The sequence below is a fragment of the Dipodomys merriami genome, unplaced genomic scaffold, assembly GCF_024711535.1.
Source record: "Dipodomys merriami isolate MVZ:Mamm:240054 unplaced genomic scaffold, mDipMer1.0.p SCAF_45, whole genome shotgun sequence".
NCBI lineage: Eukaryota > Metazoa > Chordata > Mammalia > Rodentia > Heteromyidae > Dipodomys > Dipodomys merriami.
In genome coordinates this window covers 4780297-4795633 of record NW_027206013.1, presented here as the reverse complement: position 1 = coordinate 4795633, position 15337 = coordinate 4780297, and the positions used below count along the sequence as shown (strand labels likewise).

The window sequence follows — 15337 nt, the reverse complement described above, 5'->3', positions numbered from 1 at the left end:
GTATGGGGTCAATGCAACTTGCCACACATCCCAGCCATATCATTTGAGGCCCTAGAGGCTTACAGTGGACTAGTACTGGGGTATGGGAGTGCTGAATACTATAGATCTTACCATTTGAGCAGAGTGCGAGACTTAAGAGATGAGGGGTGTGTGCACGTGTGTGTGCGTGTGCGTGCGTGTGTGTGTGTGTGTGTGTGTGTGTGTGTGTGTGTGCACCTGTGTGCGTGCTAGTCATGGGGCTTGAACTCAAGGCCTGGGCACTGTCCTTGAGCTGATTTTGCTCAAGGCTAGCAGTCTACCACTTGAGCTATAGCTCCACTTCCTACTTTTTGGCAGTTAATTGGAGATCATAGTCTCATAGACTTTCCTGCTTGGGCTGGCTTTAAACTGTGATTCTCAGATCTCAGCCCCCTGAGTAGTTAGGATTATAGGCATGAGCCACTGGCACCTGGCAAATTAGGGGTTTTAAATTAATTTTATTTAGGGCTCTTTGCTGTTGGAGAAGATTTTTGAATGTTAAAAATTTATGTTCTGGTAAAGGGGAACTGAAGCATTCTCCCATTTCTACATTATCTGAATTTAATTTGCATTCTTTATAAAGGTGATATGTCTGGGGGAGATAAGTCCAAGAAAGGGGTAAAGCGGAAGAAGATTGCAGAAGAGAGTGGAGAGACAGCAAAGAGGAGGTCTGCTCGGGTTCGAAACACCAAGTGTAAAAAAGAAGAGAAAGTGGACTTCCAGGAGCTTCTGGTGAAGTTCTTGCCATCCAGGTACTGTGCACATTCCTTCTGAGTCACAAGCAAGTGCACAGCCTACAAGCCTTCTTCTCCAATAATATTTCTGTTTTCTCATATCCTCTCCTCTGGGCACCTAACATCTGTACAAATATGCAAACCACATCTCTCATTAGATTGAGATCATGGATGTTTCTTACCTCCTGTTGACTCTGAGCTTCTTGAAGGCAGGAGCTGTGACTGGCTCCTCACTTAGGAGCCTGGTACTTGTTTCTTGGAGCCTCAGAAGAGGCTGCACTTATAGACACTCACTTGTTGCTGGAGTGACTAGGATTGCAGTGACTTATGACCATGGTAACCCCATAGAAAGCAGTTTTCCTTCTTCCAGAGAATGTATGGCTGCTTGATTTCCTGTAGACTCATCAGGATTCCCTTATGTGCTGCGAAGGAACATTCCTTGATTTCACTAATTGTGTGTGTGTGTGTGTGTGTGTGTGTGTGTGTGTGTGTGTGTGTTGATTTCACTAATTGTGTGTGTGTGTGTGCGTGCGCGTGCATGGGTCTTGGGGCTTAAACTCAGGGCCTAGGCATTGTCCCTGATCTTTTTTGCTCAAGGTTAGAATTCTACCACTTGAACCACAGCTCTACTTCCAGCTTTTTTGGAGTTTAATTGGAGGTAAGAGTCTTATGGGTTTTCCTGCCAGGACTGCCTTTGAACTGAGTTCCTATTATCTCAGCCTCCTGTGTAGCTAGGATTACAAGTGTGATCTATCAGAGCCAGACTGATTTCACTAATTCTTAATGTTTCTTAGAGAAGCCTAGGAGAAGAAAAGGTGCCAGTCACTTTTATTGATGCAATGCCTTCTGATGAGTTTTTCCTCTAGTGGTAGAGGAGGTTTCTCTTTGGAAGAGCTGTAGGATTATGCTGTGGTTGATGACCCTTAGCCTTTCCCTTAACTTTGCTATTCTATTTTGGGATTTTCCTCTCTAACCTTCCTTATATGGAATGCTTCTTACCTTATCATCTTTATTTCAGTTCTTGATTCTCTGTGAAGTTTCAATGTTCACTTCAGTACGTCAGGCATCTTGTGGCGTTTTGGCTGATGAAGTTTCCCTATGTGTGTTTGTGAAATAAGTGAATGAAGACATAAGTTCCCTGAGTTTTCATGCTGCAGAAGTCTAGTGCAAGGAAAGTCACAGGTTAGCCAAAACAGTCTTTGAGAGGCATCTGTAGAATGGTACCTTCTAGGAGAGCTTTCCCTAGTCTAAGCCAGGCCGAAAGCTTTATGAGCAGCTATGGAGGGATCAAGCTCAGATGGGCTTGGTGTATTTTCCCACTCTCACCTACCCAGCCATTTTGTCTCTACTCGTTAGTCTCCTCTGAAGGCCTATAGGTGCTCCTTTGGCCTGTGCCTTTTTACCTGCCTTTGTCCTACTCTTTGCAAGGCCAGACTGCCTACTTTGCATTCAGCCAGAACAGCATTCTTTCTTTTTTTTTTTTTTTGGTCAGTCGTGGGGCTTGAACTCTGGGCCTGTCCCTCAGCTCTTCAGCTCAAGGCGAGCGCTCTACCACTTGAGCTACAGCGCCACTTCCGGTTTTCTGGTGGTTTATTGGAGATAGGAATCTCACGGTCTCTCCTGCCAGGGCTGGCTTTGAACCACGATCCTCAGATCTCAGCCTCCTGAGTAGCTAGGATTACAGGCGTGAGCCACCAGCGCCCGGCATAGAACAGCATTCTTTCTGATTCTGCTATAAGGCAAGGCTCTTGTAACTCTGTTTCAAGCAAGAATTCTGCATTGATTAGTCTTGCTTGAGTTGTTGGTGTTTGTGGATCTGCTTTTTTTTTTTTTTTTGGTTGGTCATGGGGCTTGAGCTCTGGGCCTGGGTGCTTTCCCTCAACTCTTCAGGTCAAGGCTAGCGCTCTACCACTTGAGCCACAGCGCCACTTCCAGTTTTCTGAGTGGTTTATTGGAGATAAAAGTCTCACAGCCTTTCCTGTCTGGCTGGCTTTGAACCATGATCCTCAGATCTCATCCTCCTGAGTAACTAGGATTATAGGTGTGAGCCACTGGCGCCCAGCTGGATATGTTTATTGTCTCCCTCTCCCATAGAAGTTAAACTTCCTACAGGTGGAATCTCTCACATTTGCAGCTGTGTTCCAGCATCTAGACACATGCCTGGTATATGGCCATTGCTCAGCAATCATCCTTTGATGGAATAAATGAGCAAGTGAAGATACAGATCAGATGTTGCCTCACAAAGAGGAGAGAGGCAGAGCCTCATAGAGGCACAGGTTCTAAGCTCTGCCACCCGGCTCTTTTAGTCTACTTCAGAAATTCAGATTTAGTTTCTCTACCAGAAGCAATTATGTCTGAGTGGATAATGTAGATTTTGTGACTTTGGCTTATTCCATGCAGGTTAAGAAAGCTGGACCCTGAGGAGGAAGATGATCCCTTTAATAACTATGAAGTCCAGTCAGAAACCAAGCTGGAAACCTTTGCAAGCTTAGGACCTCATCGACTGTCATTTGACTCAGCCACATTCATGGAATCTGGTAGGAATCAGCAGTGTGGTTAGTGACTGCTAGACATTTCCTCCTGGGCTTTTTTCTTTTTCTTTTGTTGTTGTTGTTTTAAACTTTTGGCCCAGAAGATGCCTGTGATCATCTAGGCAGCCTGCTTAAATGTCCCAGCTCTTACTTGCTTTGCTGCCTGAGGCTGAATGCTTAAGGGTAAATTCAGAGACTTGGCTTTTGTAAGTTGAATGTGTATTGTGTGCCAGACAGAGTGCCTTGTATTTTGTGAGCATGATCTCATTTAGTGCACTCAGCAGCACTCAGAGGCCAACACTTTTGATTCCTTAGACATGGCAATTTGAAGAGGCTTGCTCATTGGTGATGAGAGCTGGAGCTAGACTTTGAGCCCTGGCAGCCTAACCTCAGCACCACAATGTGGTACTGTGCTTACCTGGATTGAATGGTGGAGGGAGGACACAGGTAATCTTCTTTCAAAGGGATTGAGAGACTGGGCATGAAAGATCCATTCAGATCAGGTTGTTCTTCTTCCCCTGGCAGAGAAGCAGGATGTGCATGAGTTCTTACTGGAGAACCTGACCAATGGTGGCATCCTGGAGCTGATGATGCGCTACTTGAAGGGCATGGGCCACAAGTTCCTGCTAAGGTGGCCACCTGGTCTGGCGGAGGTTGTGCTCAATGTCTATCACAGCTGGAGGAGACACAGCACCAGTCTGCCCAACCCACTGCTGAGAGACTGCAGCAACAAGCACATCAAGGTTTGGCCTCTTGAGGATGAGTGTCAGAGTATGACCAGGGGACAGTAGTGGGAACAGTCCATGAACGTAGGGCTGATGTGTTCAGCCTACTCAATGCATCTCTTTGAGGGTCTGCAACCTAGACCGCTGTAGGATTTGAAGCAGGAAGTCACAAGATCTAGTTTGTGCCCAGAAAGATGCCTGGTGGCTAAGTGGAGGATATTCTCAGGGGTAAGAGTCAAGGTAGGGGCTGTCAGGAGGCTGCTGTCAGATGAGTGATTGTAAATGGCTATTACCAGTGGTGAAATAGGGGTTCTGGGTCAGAAGTGACAGGATGAACTAGGTGAAGGGAATGTTAGTTGTGGGGAGGAGTTGTAGTGGTGTCTTTTTGGTGTGTGTGCTGATACTAGGGCTTGAACTGAGGACCTCACATTCTTACTTGACGTTTTCAGTCAGGGACAGTGCTGTACCATTTGAGTCACACATCCACTTTCAGTTTTTGCTAGATAATCAGAGATAAATCTCTTGAAAGGTTTGTCTGCCTGGGCTGGCTTTGAACTATGATCTTTAGATCTCAGCTCTTTTAATAGCTAGGATTATAGTTATAAGTCACCAGTGCTCAGCTAGAATTGTTTTTTATTCTGAAGTGGGAGGACGCTATCTAGGAGAGTCTAGGGAAAAGGAAGCATTTGACTTACCCCCTATTTTTTTTTTTTTTTTGGTCTGGTCGTGGAGCCTGAACTCTGGGCCTGGGCGCTGTCTCTCAGCTCTTCAGCTCTACCACTTGAGCCCCAGCACCACTTCCGGCTTTTTTCTTTTTGCTTTGTGGTGCTGAGGAATGGAACCCAGGGCCTCATGCATGCAAGGCAAGTGCTCTACCACTGAGCCACCTTCCCAGCCCCACCCCCCTATTTTTTTAAATGATACTAGTATTTCAACTCAGGGCCTCATACTTGCTAGGCAGGTACTCTATTACTTGATTTATGCCCTCAACCCTTTTTGCTTTAGTTATTTTATTTATTTATTTGTCGGTCATGGGGCTTGAACTCTGTCCTTGCGTTCTTCAGCTCAAGGTGAGTGTTCTACCGCTTGAGCCACAGCACCACTTCAGGTTTTCTAGTGGTTTATTAGAGATAAGAGTCTCATGTACTTTCCTGCCCGGGCTGGCTTTGAACCGTGATCCTCAGATCTCAGCCTTCTAAGTAGCTAGGATTACAGGCGTGAGCCACTGGCGCCCCGCTTGCTTTAGTTATTTTTTGAGTAGGGTCCCATGTTCTTATGTGAGCTACCCTGGACAGTGTTCCTTTTATTTATGCCTCCTGAGTATTTGGGATGACAGACAAAGCATCATTATCCTCAGTTTATTGTGTAGTGGTCCTGCGGGCCCCTCCTCCCCCTGCACTTGGAACCATTGTTTTTCCTGATATCCACTTTGTGAGTACAAGCATGAACTACCATGTCTGACCCTGATTTTTGTGTGTGTAGTGTTTATGGGGTCCCAGTCCCAGGGCTTAAATTCAGGGCCTGGCTGCTGTCCCTAAATTTTTTTGCTCAGGGCTAACACTCTACCACTTGAGTCAAGCTACAGCTCCACTTACAGCCTTTTCTGTTTAGTTGGGATAAGAGTCATGGATATTCCTGCCCAGGCTGTCTAACAACTGTAATCCTCAGATCTCAACCTCCTTAGTAATTAGGATTATAGGAGTGAGCTATTTGCATCCAGCCTGATTTTTTTTTTTTTAACAGATAGGAAAATAGTAGTATAGAGGACCAAGTACTGAGTTCAGTGGGAGTGACTGCCTGCAGCATTCTAAGCATGTATTTTGCATCCCAGGGTCCTTCTCTTGGTGCCTCCCAAAGCTCAAAGGCATATAGTATGCTTTGGACCTTTTCTACTATTGGAGGTGAAATGTCGGTGTTGATAGGAGCATGAGGAACTATCCAGGTCCACCTAGGTTGTCTTTCTGGCTGAGAGTTAGGTTAGAATTAACAGATCATCCAAGACAGAAAGTTTATGATACCCCAGCTTAACCAATAGTTGGGCATGGTGGTGATGTGAGACAGTGAGTGTTCCCTCACTGGGAAGACCCTACTTCAGGGTCTGCTTCTAGGCTTTTCCCACTGAGCCTTGCCCCCACCAGGGATGGTATGGATCAGCAAGAGCCAAGGCTTTGGCCTCTATTGGCAACTTAGATTGATCATTTCCCATTTCCAACTGTGCCTGCTGGCAGGTTCCTCCTTATTACTAAGCCTCAGTCTCCTGAAGTGCCCTGGGGTAATGTACCCCTGGGAATAAAAATATCCCCTAGGTTGTGTGTATATGTGTGTGTGAGAGACAGAAAGACAGAGAGAGACACAGAGAGAGAGAGATGATTCTGGGCTTGAACTTAGGGCCTGGGCACTGTCTCTGAGCTTCTTTTGCTCAAGGATAACCCTCTACCACTTGAGCCACAGCACTACTTTCAGCTTTTTCTGTTTTTTTTTTTTTTTTTTTTCTTTCAGCTTTTTCTGTTTATGTAGTACTGAAGAATCAAATCCAGGGCTTCATGCATGTTAGGCAAGCAGTCTACTACTAAGCCACATTCCTAGCCCCCTACCCCTTTTTTAATGCCCAAGACTAGCATGCTACCACTTGAGCCACAGCTCCACTTCTGGCTTTTTGGTGGTTAATTGGAGATAAGAGTCTCATGGACTTTCCTGCCTGGGCTGGCTTCAAACTATGATTCTTAGATCTCTGAGTAGCTAGGATTTTTAGATGTAAGCCACTTGTGTCTAGCCCTGGGTGCTTTGAAGTCTTGAATATTGTAGTGTAGATACAATATCTGGCCTTACACATAGTCTCTTCCACAGACTCTAAATACAGATCTTCTTTTCCCCAATCCTATCCCTATAAAGATCCATGCGCCTTTTTTTCGTTTTAGTATTGGAATTTGAACTCAGGACTTCATGTTTGCCAAGCTGGTACTCATGCTTGAGTCATACCTCTGGCCCCTTTTCTGGTTATTTTTGAAATGTTTTGCTTTTTGCCTGGACTGGCCTAGACTGTGATCTTCCTGTTTATGTTTCCTGCTGTAAGTGGGAAAACATCCCTGGCTTTTTTTTTTTTCTTTTTAGTCAGTCATGGGACTTGAACTTTGGGCCTGGGCACTGTCCCTGTACTCTTCAGCGAGCACTCTACCATTTGAGCCACAGTACCACTTGTGGTTTTCTGGTGGTAAATTAGAGATAAGAGTCTCACAGACTTTCCTGCCCAGGCTGGCTTTGAACCACAGTACTCAGATCTTGGCCTCCTGAGTAGCTAGGATTACAGGCATGAGCCACTGGCACCTGGTGTAACCTTTTTGTTTTGATAGGAGGCCTTGCAAACTTTTTTGTCTGGGCTGGTCCAGAATAGTAATCTTTCTCATCTCAGCCTGTCATGTAGCTAAGATGACAGGTTCACTACCATGCCCAACTGTTGATTGAGATGGGGTCTTGCAAACATTTTGTCTCAGCTGATCTTGATCCTCCTGGTCTCTGCCTCTCCAGTAGCTGTAGTTACAGATGTGAGCCACTGGTACCGGGTCATGTTCCTCTTTTTATATCTTGTCAAATAGTCACTTAGGAAATGGAAAGTAGGTATATGGAAAATTTTTGTTTTTTTTTTATCAAAAAACAAGTTTTAGTTTAGTCTTCTACCTCTAGAGTGAATCTTTGTGGCCTTCTTCCTGACCTTCCTGTGCCTGTCCTGCAGGACATGATGCTGATGTCTCTATCCTGCATGGAGCTCCAGTTGGACCAATGGCTGCTGACCAAAGGCAGAAGCTCTACAGGTAGAAACATTCATGTTCAGTGATGATTTTCTAAACCACAGCAGGCTGGAGGAACCTGAAATGGAGCAGCTGAGTCAGGGAATTCAGACTTATACCCACTGTGGGTGCCTTTGTTGGGCTGACTTGTCATTCTTCCACCCTTGTTCCAGGATCCCAGAGAAATCTCTCTGACCCCTTATGCTGTTATTCAGGATTAAAGAAAATGGAAATAATCTGCTTTAGGGTGGCTTCTTTATATTTTATGTATCTGTGTATCCCCTGTCATTTTCCCTGCTTATAGCAATCATTCTGACTTTTTTTTGGTCATGGGGCTTGAACTCAGGTCCTGAGTGCTGTCCCTGAGCTTTTATGCTCAAGGTTTACCACTTTGAGCCACAGCACCACTTTTGGTTTTCTGGTGGTTAATTGGAGATGAGAATGTCATAGACTTTCCTACCTGGGCTGGCTTTGAACCATGATCCTCAGATCTTAGTCTCCTGAGTAGCTAGGATTATAAGCATGAGCCACCACTTCCAGTTTTTGGTGGTTAATTGGAGATAAGAGTCTCACAGACTTTTGCCCATGCTGTTTTGAGCCATGATTCTCAAATCTGAGTCTCTTGAGTAGCTAGGATTACCAACAAGAGCCACTGGTACAAGGCTTGTCCTGACTTTTAAATTCTACCTGGTGTATGTATGCATATATATATATATTTTTTTTTTTTTTAAATTTTTTTGGCCAGTCCTGGGGCTTGAACTCAGGGCCTAGGCACTGTCCTTGAGCTTCTTTGGCTCAAGGCTAGCACTCTACCACTTGATCCATAGCACCACTTCTGGCTTTTTCTGTTCGTGTGGTAATGAGGAATGGAACCTAGGGCTTCATGCATGCTAGGCAAGCACTGTACCACTAAGCCACATCCCATTACGGATATAGATACTTTTAAAGCTTAGTTTGTGAAATTAGTGGTCCTTTCCCTCTCAGCTGACTCTTGTCTGACTTATCTGATCTCTTTGTTGTCTGCTGCTCAGGAGGCTCCAAGGAACTTGGGGTATTCATGGACATTGAGAGCTTACATTACTCTGGAGAGAAAAAGGGTATTTGTATTCCACACATGAGGGTGATTTGTTGGCCTGATGGTTTTTAGTGTCTCCTCGGAACTGCCCAGCTGGTATGGCAAACAGCAGATTTGGGCCTGACTTCCCGGGAACCCACTGCCTTGGTGACCTCCTGCAGCTTTCGTTCGCCTCATCCCAGCGTGACCTGTTTGAAGATGGCTGGCTAGAGTTTGTTGTGCGTGTTTACTGGTTGAAGGCTCGTTTCTTGGCATTGCAGGTTGGTTCTATGGTCATAGCATGCCTTGTCATCTGTCAGAGAGGACTGAAAATTGACCATATTGGGCACGTATGGCTGACTGCATATATTCTTGTGCAGTACTAATGTACACACTGGGCTTGGCATGAAGAAGTGGGACATTGTGGGGAAGTGTCAGTGTATCAGAATTCCAAGTATGACTTCTGCTCTACAAAGCACTTCAGCTCAGTCACAAAGTTCTAGAAGGGATCTCCTCTGCCTCCTGTTCATCCGTAATTAAGATGGCCTTGGTTAAATCATTATTTATGCTCCAATGAGAGAATGTAAGCAAGTACATGAACAGAGGCAGAGCTTTCTAGAGAGTACTATTGTATATATTGTGAGAGTTCTAGGTAAGCTTCTCCTTGGGTCCTGGTCTAGAAGACAAGAGTGGGTTTACTATGCTCTAGCACTTAACACTGGTTAGTACCTGGTACAATTGGTAGGGTGAGCCAGAGATTGCTAAGTCTCAGCAGCAGTAGTTTAGTCTTAGTGAAGCAACATTGTTGATTGTGAAGAACATCAGTTCTAGAACTAGGACAGACCTAGGGTCTAAACCTGGCTCTGCTAGATACCTGGCTTACTCACACGTTATCCATGTCCTTACTTACAATATAGCACAATGATATTTCCTCTCATAGAATTGTAGTATGGTTCATTCATTCATTCAATCATTCAGTGAATGTTCACTGAGCTCAGGCTATGTGCCAAACCCTTTTTTAGATATAGCAATAACTGGATTACCTCCCTGCCAAGGGCACCCATAATCTGATGAGATCAACAACCAAGAAACTTGACACAGACAAATCAGTTTTCTATATTCTCCCCCTGTTTGTGGTTTTCCTTCTGACTAGGGAGACATGGAGCAGGCCCTGGAGAACTATGACATCTGTACAGAAATGCTCCAGAACACCACTGCCATCCAGGCAAAAGCAGGAGCTGAGCAAAGAGACATTGTCATCCGGCTGCCCAACCTCCATAATGACTCTGTTGTTTCCCTGGAGGAGGTGAGTGTGAGTTTGTTGTTGTTGTTTTTGTCAGTTGTGGGTCTTGAACTGTGGGCCTGCTCTTCAGCTCAAGGCTAGCACTCTATCACTTGAGCCACAGCACTACTTCTGGTTTTCTGGTGGTTAATTGGAGATAAGAGTCTCATGGACTTTCTTGCCCTGGCTGGCTTTGAACTGTGAGCCTCAGATCTCAGCCTCATGAGTAGCTAGGATTACAGGCGTGAGCCCAGCTACTGAGTGGGAGTTTTTAATGCTGTTTTCTTTGTCAAAGTTTGAGTTGGCCATTAGATGAGGTTTTGACCCATTTTTGATAAACGAGCTGTCCACAGGCCTAGGAAAGGCAGCTCTGCCACATTAGGAACCACAGATTTCTTCTAATGGAAAGCTTGTTCAAGTAACAGACAGAAGACTCTTCTGCTAGCATGGTTTAAAACAGGTTATTGCTCGGCTTTCATGTATGTGGTGGTAACTCTATTGGAATGTATCAACTGGTGCAGACCAAAGTTGGTCCGGCTATGGGCTGAAATAGCAGTCAGAGCATTTATGTCAGGTTCCATCTGAGTGGTACTTGTATTGTACCACCTCTGTTCTGCAGAAGTTCTGCATCTCTCATATGTCCACGTGGATGAAAGAACCTGTTGGACTCTTGGAGCTTTGTTTCAGAACAATAACAGGTATAGTACCCTGTTGCCTATGTGCTGAGACTGCATCAGGCCCCTTGTGAAGAGTGTTTTGGGGATGGGTAATGTGTACCAACCTCTAGTCTGTTTCTGAGTTGGGCACCCTGATTCTCTATGGCTCTGCAAGTCTGGTTTTCTGATCTTTGACCACATGACTGACAATTTTGGCTGATGTTAATTCTGGAGCCCCTTTGCTTCTATAGGTGTGTGTGTGTGTGTGTGTGTGTGTGTCTGTGTGTGTGTCTGTGTGTCTGTGTGTGTGTGTGAGCGCGCACGCACCAGTCCTGGGGCTTGAACTCAGGGGGCCTGGGTGCTGTCCCTGCGTTATTTTTTTTAAGGCCAGCACTCTACCACTCTCGCCACAGGTCTACTTCCAGCTTTTTTGATGGTCAATTGGAGATGAGTCTTTCAGACTTTTGTACCTAGTCTGGCTTTGTTTAAATTGTCTTCCTCAGAACTTAGCCCCCTGATTACAGGAATGAGCCAGTGGTGTCCAGCTTGGGTGTGTGTGTGTGTGTGTGTGTGTGTGTGTGTGTGTGTGTGTGTGTGTGTGTGTGTGTGTGTGTGTGTGTGTGTGTGTGTGTGTGTGTGTGTGTGTGTGTGTGTGTGTGTGTGTGTGTGTGTGTGTGTGTGTGTGTGCCAGTGGTGTCCAGCTTGGGTGTGTGTGTGTGTGTGTGTGTGTGTGTGTGTTGTGTGTGTGTGTGTTCAAACAGTGTATTGAACAGAGTGAGCAGTAGACCCGTTGTATGTTTTTCTTTTTTTGGTTGTTTTTTGTTGGCCATGGGGCTTGAACTCTGAGCCTGGATGCTGTCCCTCAGCTCTTCAGCTCAAGGCTAGTGTTCTACCACTTGAGCCACAGCTCCACTTCTGGTTTTCTGGTGGCTTATTGGAGATAAGAGTCTCACGGACTTTCCTGCCCAGGCTGGCTTTGAACTGGGATCCTCAAATCTCAGCCTCCTGAGTAGCTAGGATTGTAGGCTTGAGCCACCAGTGACCTGGCATTGTGTTTGTTTTTTAAAGAATTAGGCTGGGGACATAGCTCAGTAATAGAGTTCTTGCCTATCCCTAGACCCTGGGTCCTGCAGAAAGGGGGGAGAGAGAGAGAGAGAGAGAGAGAGAGAGAGAGAGAGAGAGAGAGAGAGAGAGAGAGAGAGAGAGAGAGAGAGAGAGAGAGAGGGAGGGAGGGAGGGAGGGAGGGAGGGAGGGAGGGAGGGAGGGAGGGAGGGAGAGGGAAAGAAAGAAAGAAAGAAAATTGTATCCCTTGGCTTTAATATAAATACTTTAAAAGTCATATATATATATTTTGTGGGAACACTGATTTGTTAACAGACAGCTTAATATTATTTTGGCTGTGGGTAGGGGCTTAGAGGCTAATTTTAGCTTCCTCATCTGGGAAGCCAGATTCAGGAAGGCTATGGGGGGTTGCCATGAAGCAACATTTCTGGGCCTTTTTCAGATTGATAAGAACCTGAAGTCACTGGAGCGATGCCAATCTTTGGAGGAGATTCAGCGGCTCTATGAGGCTGGTGACTACAAGGCTGTTGTGCATCTACTCCGCCCTACTTTGTGTACCAGTGGATTTGACCAGGCCAAACACCTGGAGTTTATGACTTCCATTCCTGAGAGGCCAGCCCAGCTGCTTCTGCTACAGGTGTGTGTGTTCCCCACTTTGGGTCCTTTACAACTATTTGTACCTTCTTTACTTGTATATTTGTTAGTCCTCTCAAGACTTTGAGGTAGTCCTAGAAAACACATAACAAAACAGAAAGGTGGAAGTTCAGGCCACCAGCCTATCTTCCAGGAAGAGTCTATAGACAGATGAAGATTATGATTAAGACTAGTGGAGTGTTAGAACCCAGGAGTACAAGGTCTGTGTGGTTCAAAGAGAACCCTGCACTTAACTCTGAACTTACGCATGCATGTCAGAGGAGAAAAAAAGTGATGAGAATTCCATTCATCTGTTTTTATTGATGTTTTGTTTTGTTTTAAGACAGTCTTACTATATAACGTAGGCAGGCCTGGAACTTGTGATCCTCTCAGGATTATAGATATGTGCTATCATGCTTGGCTGTTTTCGTTGCCTTTTTTTTAGTTTTTATTTTTTGCAGTACTGGGATTGAACCTTCAGAGCTTCCTACATACTAGGTGAACACTCATCTGCTTACGCCATAACCCTAGTCCTTTTGTTTGTATTTTTAATTAAATTTTATTTTTAATTAAAAGTTTTGTGCTGGTTCTGGGACTTGAATTCATTGCCTGGATGCTGTCTCTGAGCCTTTTTGCTCAAGGCTAGCACTCTGCCACTTGAGCTACAGTTCCATTTCTGCCTTTTTGTTAATTGGATAAGCATCTCATCACGTTCCTGCCTGGGGTTGTTTTTGAACTTAGATCCTTATATCTGAGCCTTCTGAGTAGCTGGGATTATAAGTATGAACCACTGGCACCTGGCTATATTTTATTTTATATATATATTATCAGTTCTGGGGCTTGAACTCTGGGCCTAGGCACTGTCTCTGAGCTCCTTTTTGCTCAAGGCTACCATTTTACCACTTGAGCCACAGTGCCATTTCCAGCTTTTCCTACCATTAATTGAAGATAAGAATCTCATGGGGCTTGGAATGTAGCTTAGTGGTAGAGTGCTTGCTTAGCATGCATGAAGCCCTGGGTTCCATTCCTCAGTACTACATAAACAGAAAAAGCCAGAAGTGGTGCTATTGCTCAAGTGGTAGAGTGGTAGAGTGCTAGCCTTGAGCAAAAAGGAGCTCAGAACGCCCTAAGTTCAACCCCCAGGGCTGACAAAATCAAAAGCAAAAAACATGAATCTTATGGACTTTCCTGCCTGGGCTGGCTTTGAACAATGGTCCTCAGATCCTCAGATCTCAGCCTCCTGAATAGCTAGGATTGCAGATGAACAACCAGCACCCAGTTTATGTGGCTATATTTTATTTATTTGTTTGTTTGTTTATTTGTTTCTGGTTCCAGTCCTGGGCTTATAAGTCTGTGCCTAATGGCTGTCTCTAAGCTTCTTTTGTGTAAGGCTAATGTTGTACCAGTTGAGTCACAGATCCACTTCTGGCTTTTTTGGTAGTTTAATGGAGATAAGAGTCTCACAGGCTAGGCACCAGTGGCTCACACCTGTAATCCTAGCTATTCAGTAGGCTGAGATCTGAGGATCACAGTTCAAAGCCAGCCTGGGCAGGAAAGTTCATGAAACTCTTTTTTTTTTTGGGCGGGGGGAGGTCCAGTCGTGGGGCCTGAACTCTGGGCCTGGGCACTGTCCCTCAGCTCTTCAGCTCAAGGCTAGCGCTCTACCAGTTGAACCACAGCACCACTTCTGGCTTTTTTTTCCTTTCTTTTTGCTTATGTGGTGCTGAGGAATCAAACCCAGGGCCTCATGCATGCAAGGCAAGCACTCCATCACTGAGCCACCTTCCTAGCCCCAAGTTCTTGAAACTCTTATCTCCATGACTGATGAGAGAGAGAGAGAAAGAGAGAGAGAGAGAGAGAGAGAGAGAGAGAGAGAGAGAGAGAGAGAGAGAGAGAGAGAGAGAGAGAGAGAGAGAGAGAATGTCTTACAGACTTTCCTGCCAGGAGAGAGAGAGAGAATGTCTTACAGACTTTCCTGCCAGGGCTGGCTTCAGACCACTATCCTCAAATTTCAGCCTCCTGAGTAGCTATGATTACTGAGTTTAGCCAATAGCTAACTTTGCGTGGGCTAGCTTTAAACTTGTGGTCCTTTACCTCCCAAGTAGCTAGAATTGTAGAGTTGTGTCACCATGCTCAGCCTGTTTCTATTTGTTATTTAACTTAACTCTGGAGTAGATATAAAATGGATAGATATAAAGCTGGGTGCTGGTGGCTCATGCCTGTAATCTACCTACTTGAAAGTTGAAATCTGAGGATTGTAGTTAGAAGCCAGCCTGGACAGGAAGGTCTGTGAGACTCTTTATCTCCAATTAACCACCAAAAAGCTGGACATGGAGCTGTAGCTTATGTGGTAGAGCAGTTGCCATAAGAAACACGCCCTGGCTGGGAAGTGACTCAGTGGTAGAGTTGCTTGCCTTGTATGCATGAAGCCCTAGGTTCGATTCCTCAGCACCACATAAGCAGAAAAAGCCAGAAGAAGTGCTGTGGCTCTAGTGGTAGGGCACTAACCTTGAGCTGAAGAGCTGAGGGACAGTGCCCAGGTCCAGAATTCAAGCCCCACGACTGACAAAAAAAGAAAAAGAAACACGCCCCCCCCCCAAAAAAAAAGAAACCCCCAAACCAAACTCCTAAGGGACAATGTCCAGGCCTTATGGTTATTATCACTATCACATTAAATGTATTATCTTAATGGACCCTTCCCTTTCAGTTTGGAAAGACCCCAATCTTGTCCCAGCTTTTTGTTCAGATTATATGCAGCATCTTAATCCTTTCCTTTCTTGAACTGGGAAATAGTTAAGAGTTAGGACTGTGAATAAATAGAGGTGTCTCATCCCTATAAAGGGAGAGAAAAGAGTTG

General features: G+C 45.2%; 1 protein-coding gene across 3 annotated transcripts in view; it reads left to right on the top strand.

The window, feature by feature from the left end:
- Positions 1-15337, top strand: part of Cabin1 (calcineurin binding protein 1) — a 147828-nt gene that overhangs the window by 31155 nt on the left and 101336 nt on the right. For all 3 annotated transcript variants that reach the window (XM_069994444.1, XM_069994441.1, XM_069994443.1), the window contains exons 10-16: positions 602-770; positions 3153-3289; positions 3809-4026; positions 7739-7817; positions 8941-9128; positions 10001-10153; positions 12290-12484. In XM_069994444.1, the coding sequence (XP_069850545.1) occupies positions 602-770; positions 3153-3289; positions 3809-4026; positions 7739-7817; positions 8941-9128; positions 10001-10153; positions 12290-12484 (1139 nt within the window). The remainder of the gene's footprint in view (positions 1-601; positions 771-3152; positions 3290-3808; positions 4027-7738; positions 7818-8940; positions 9129-10000; positions 10154-12289; positions 12485-15337) is intronic.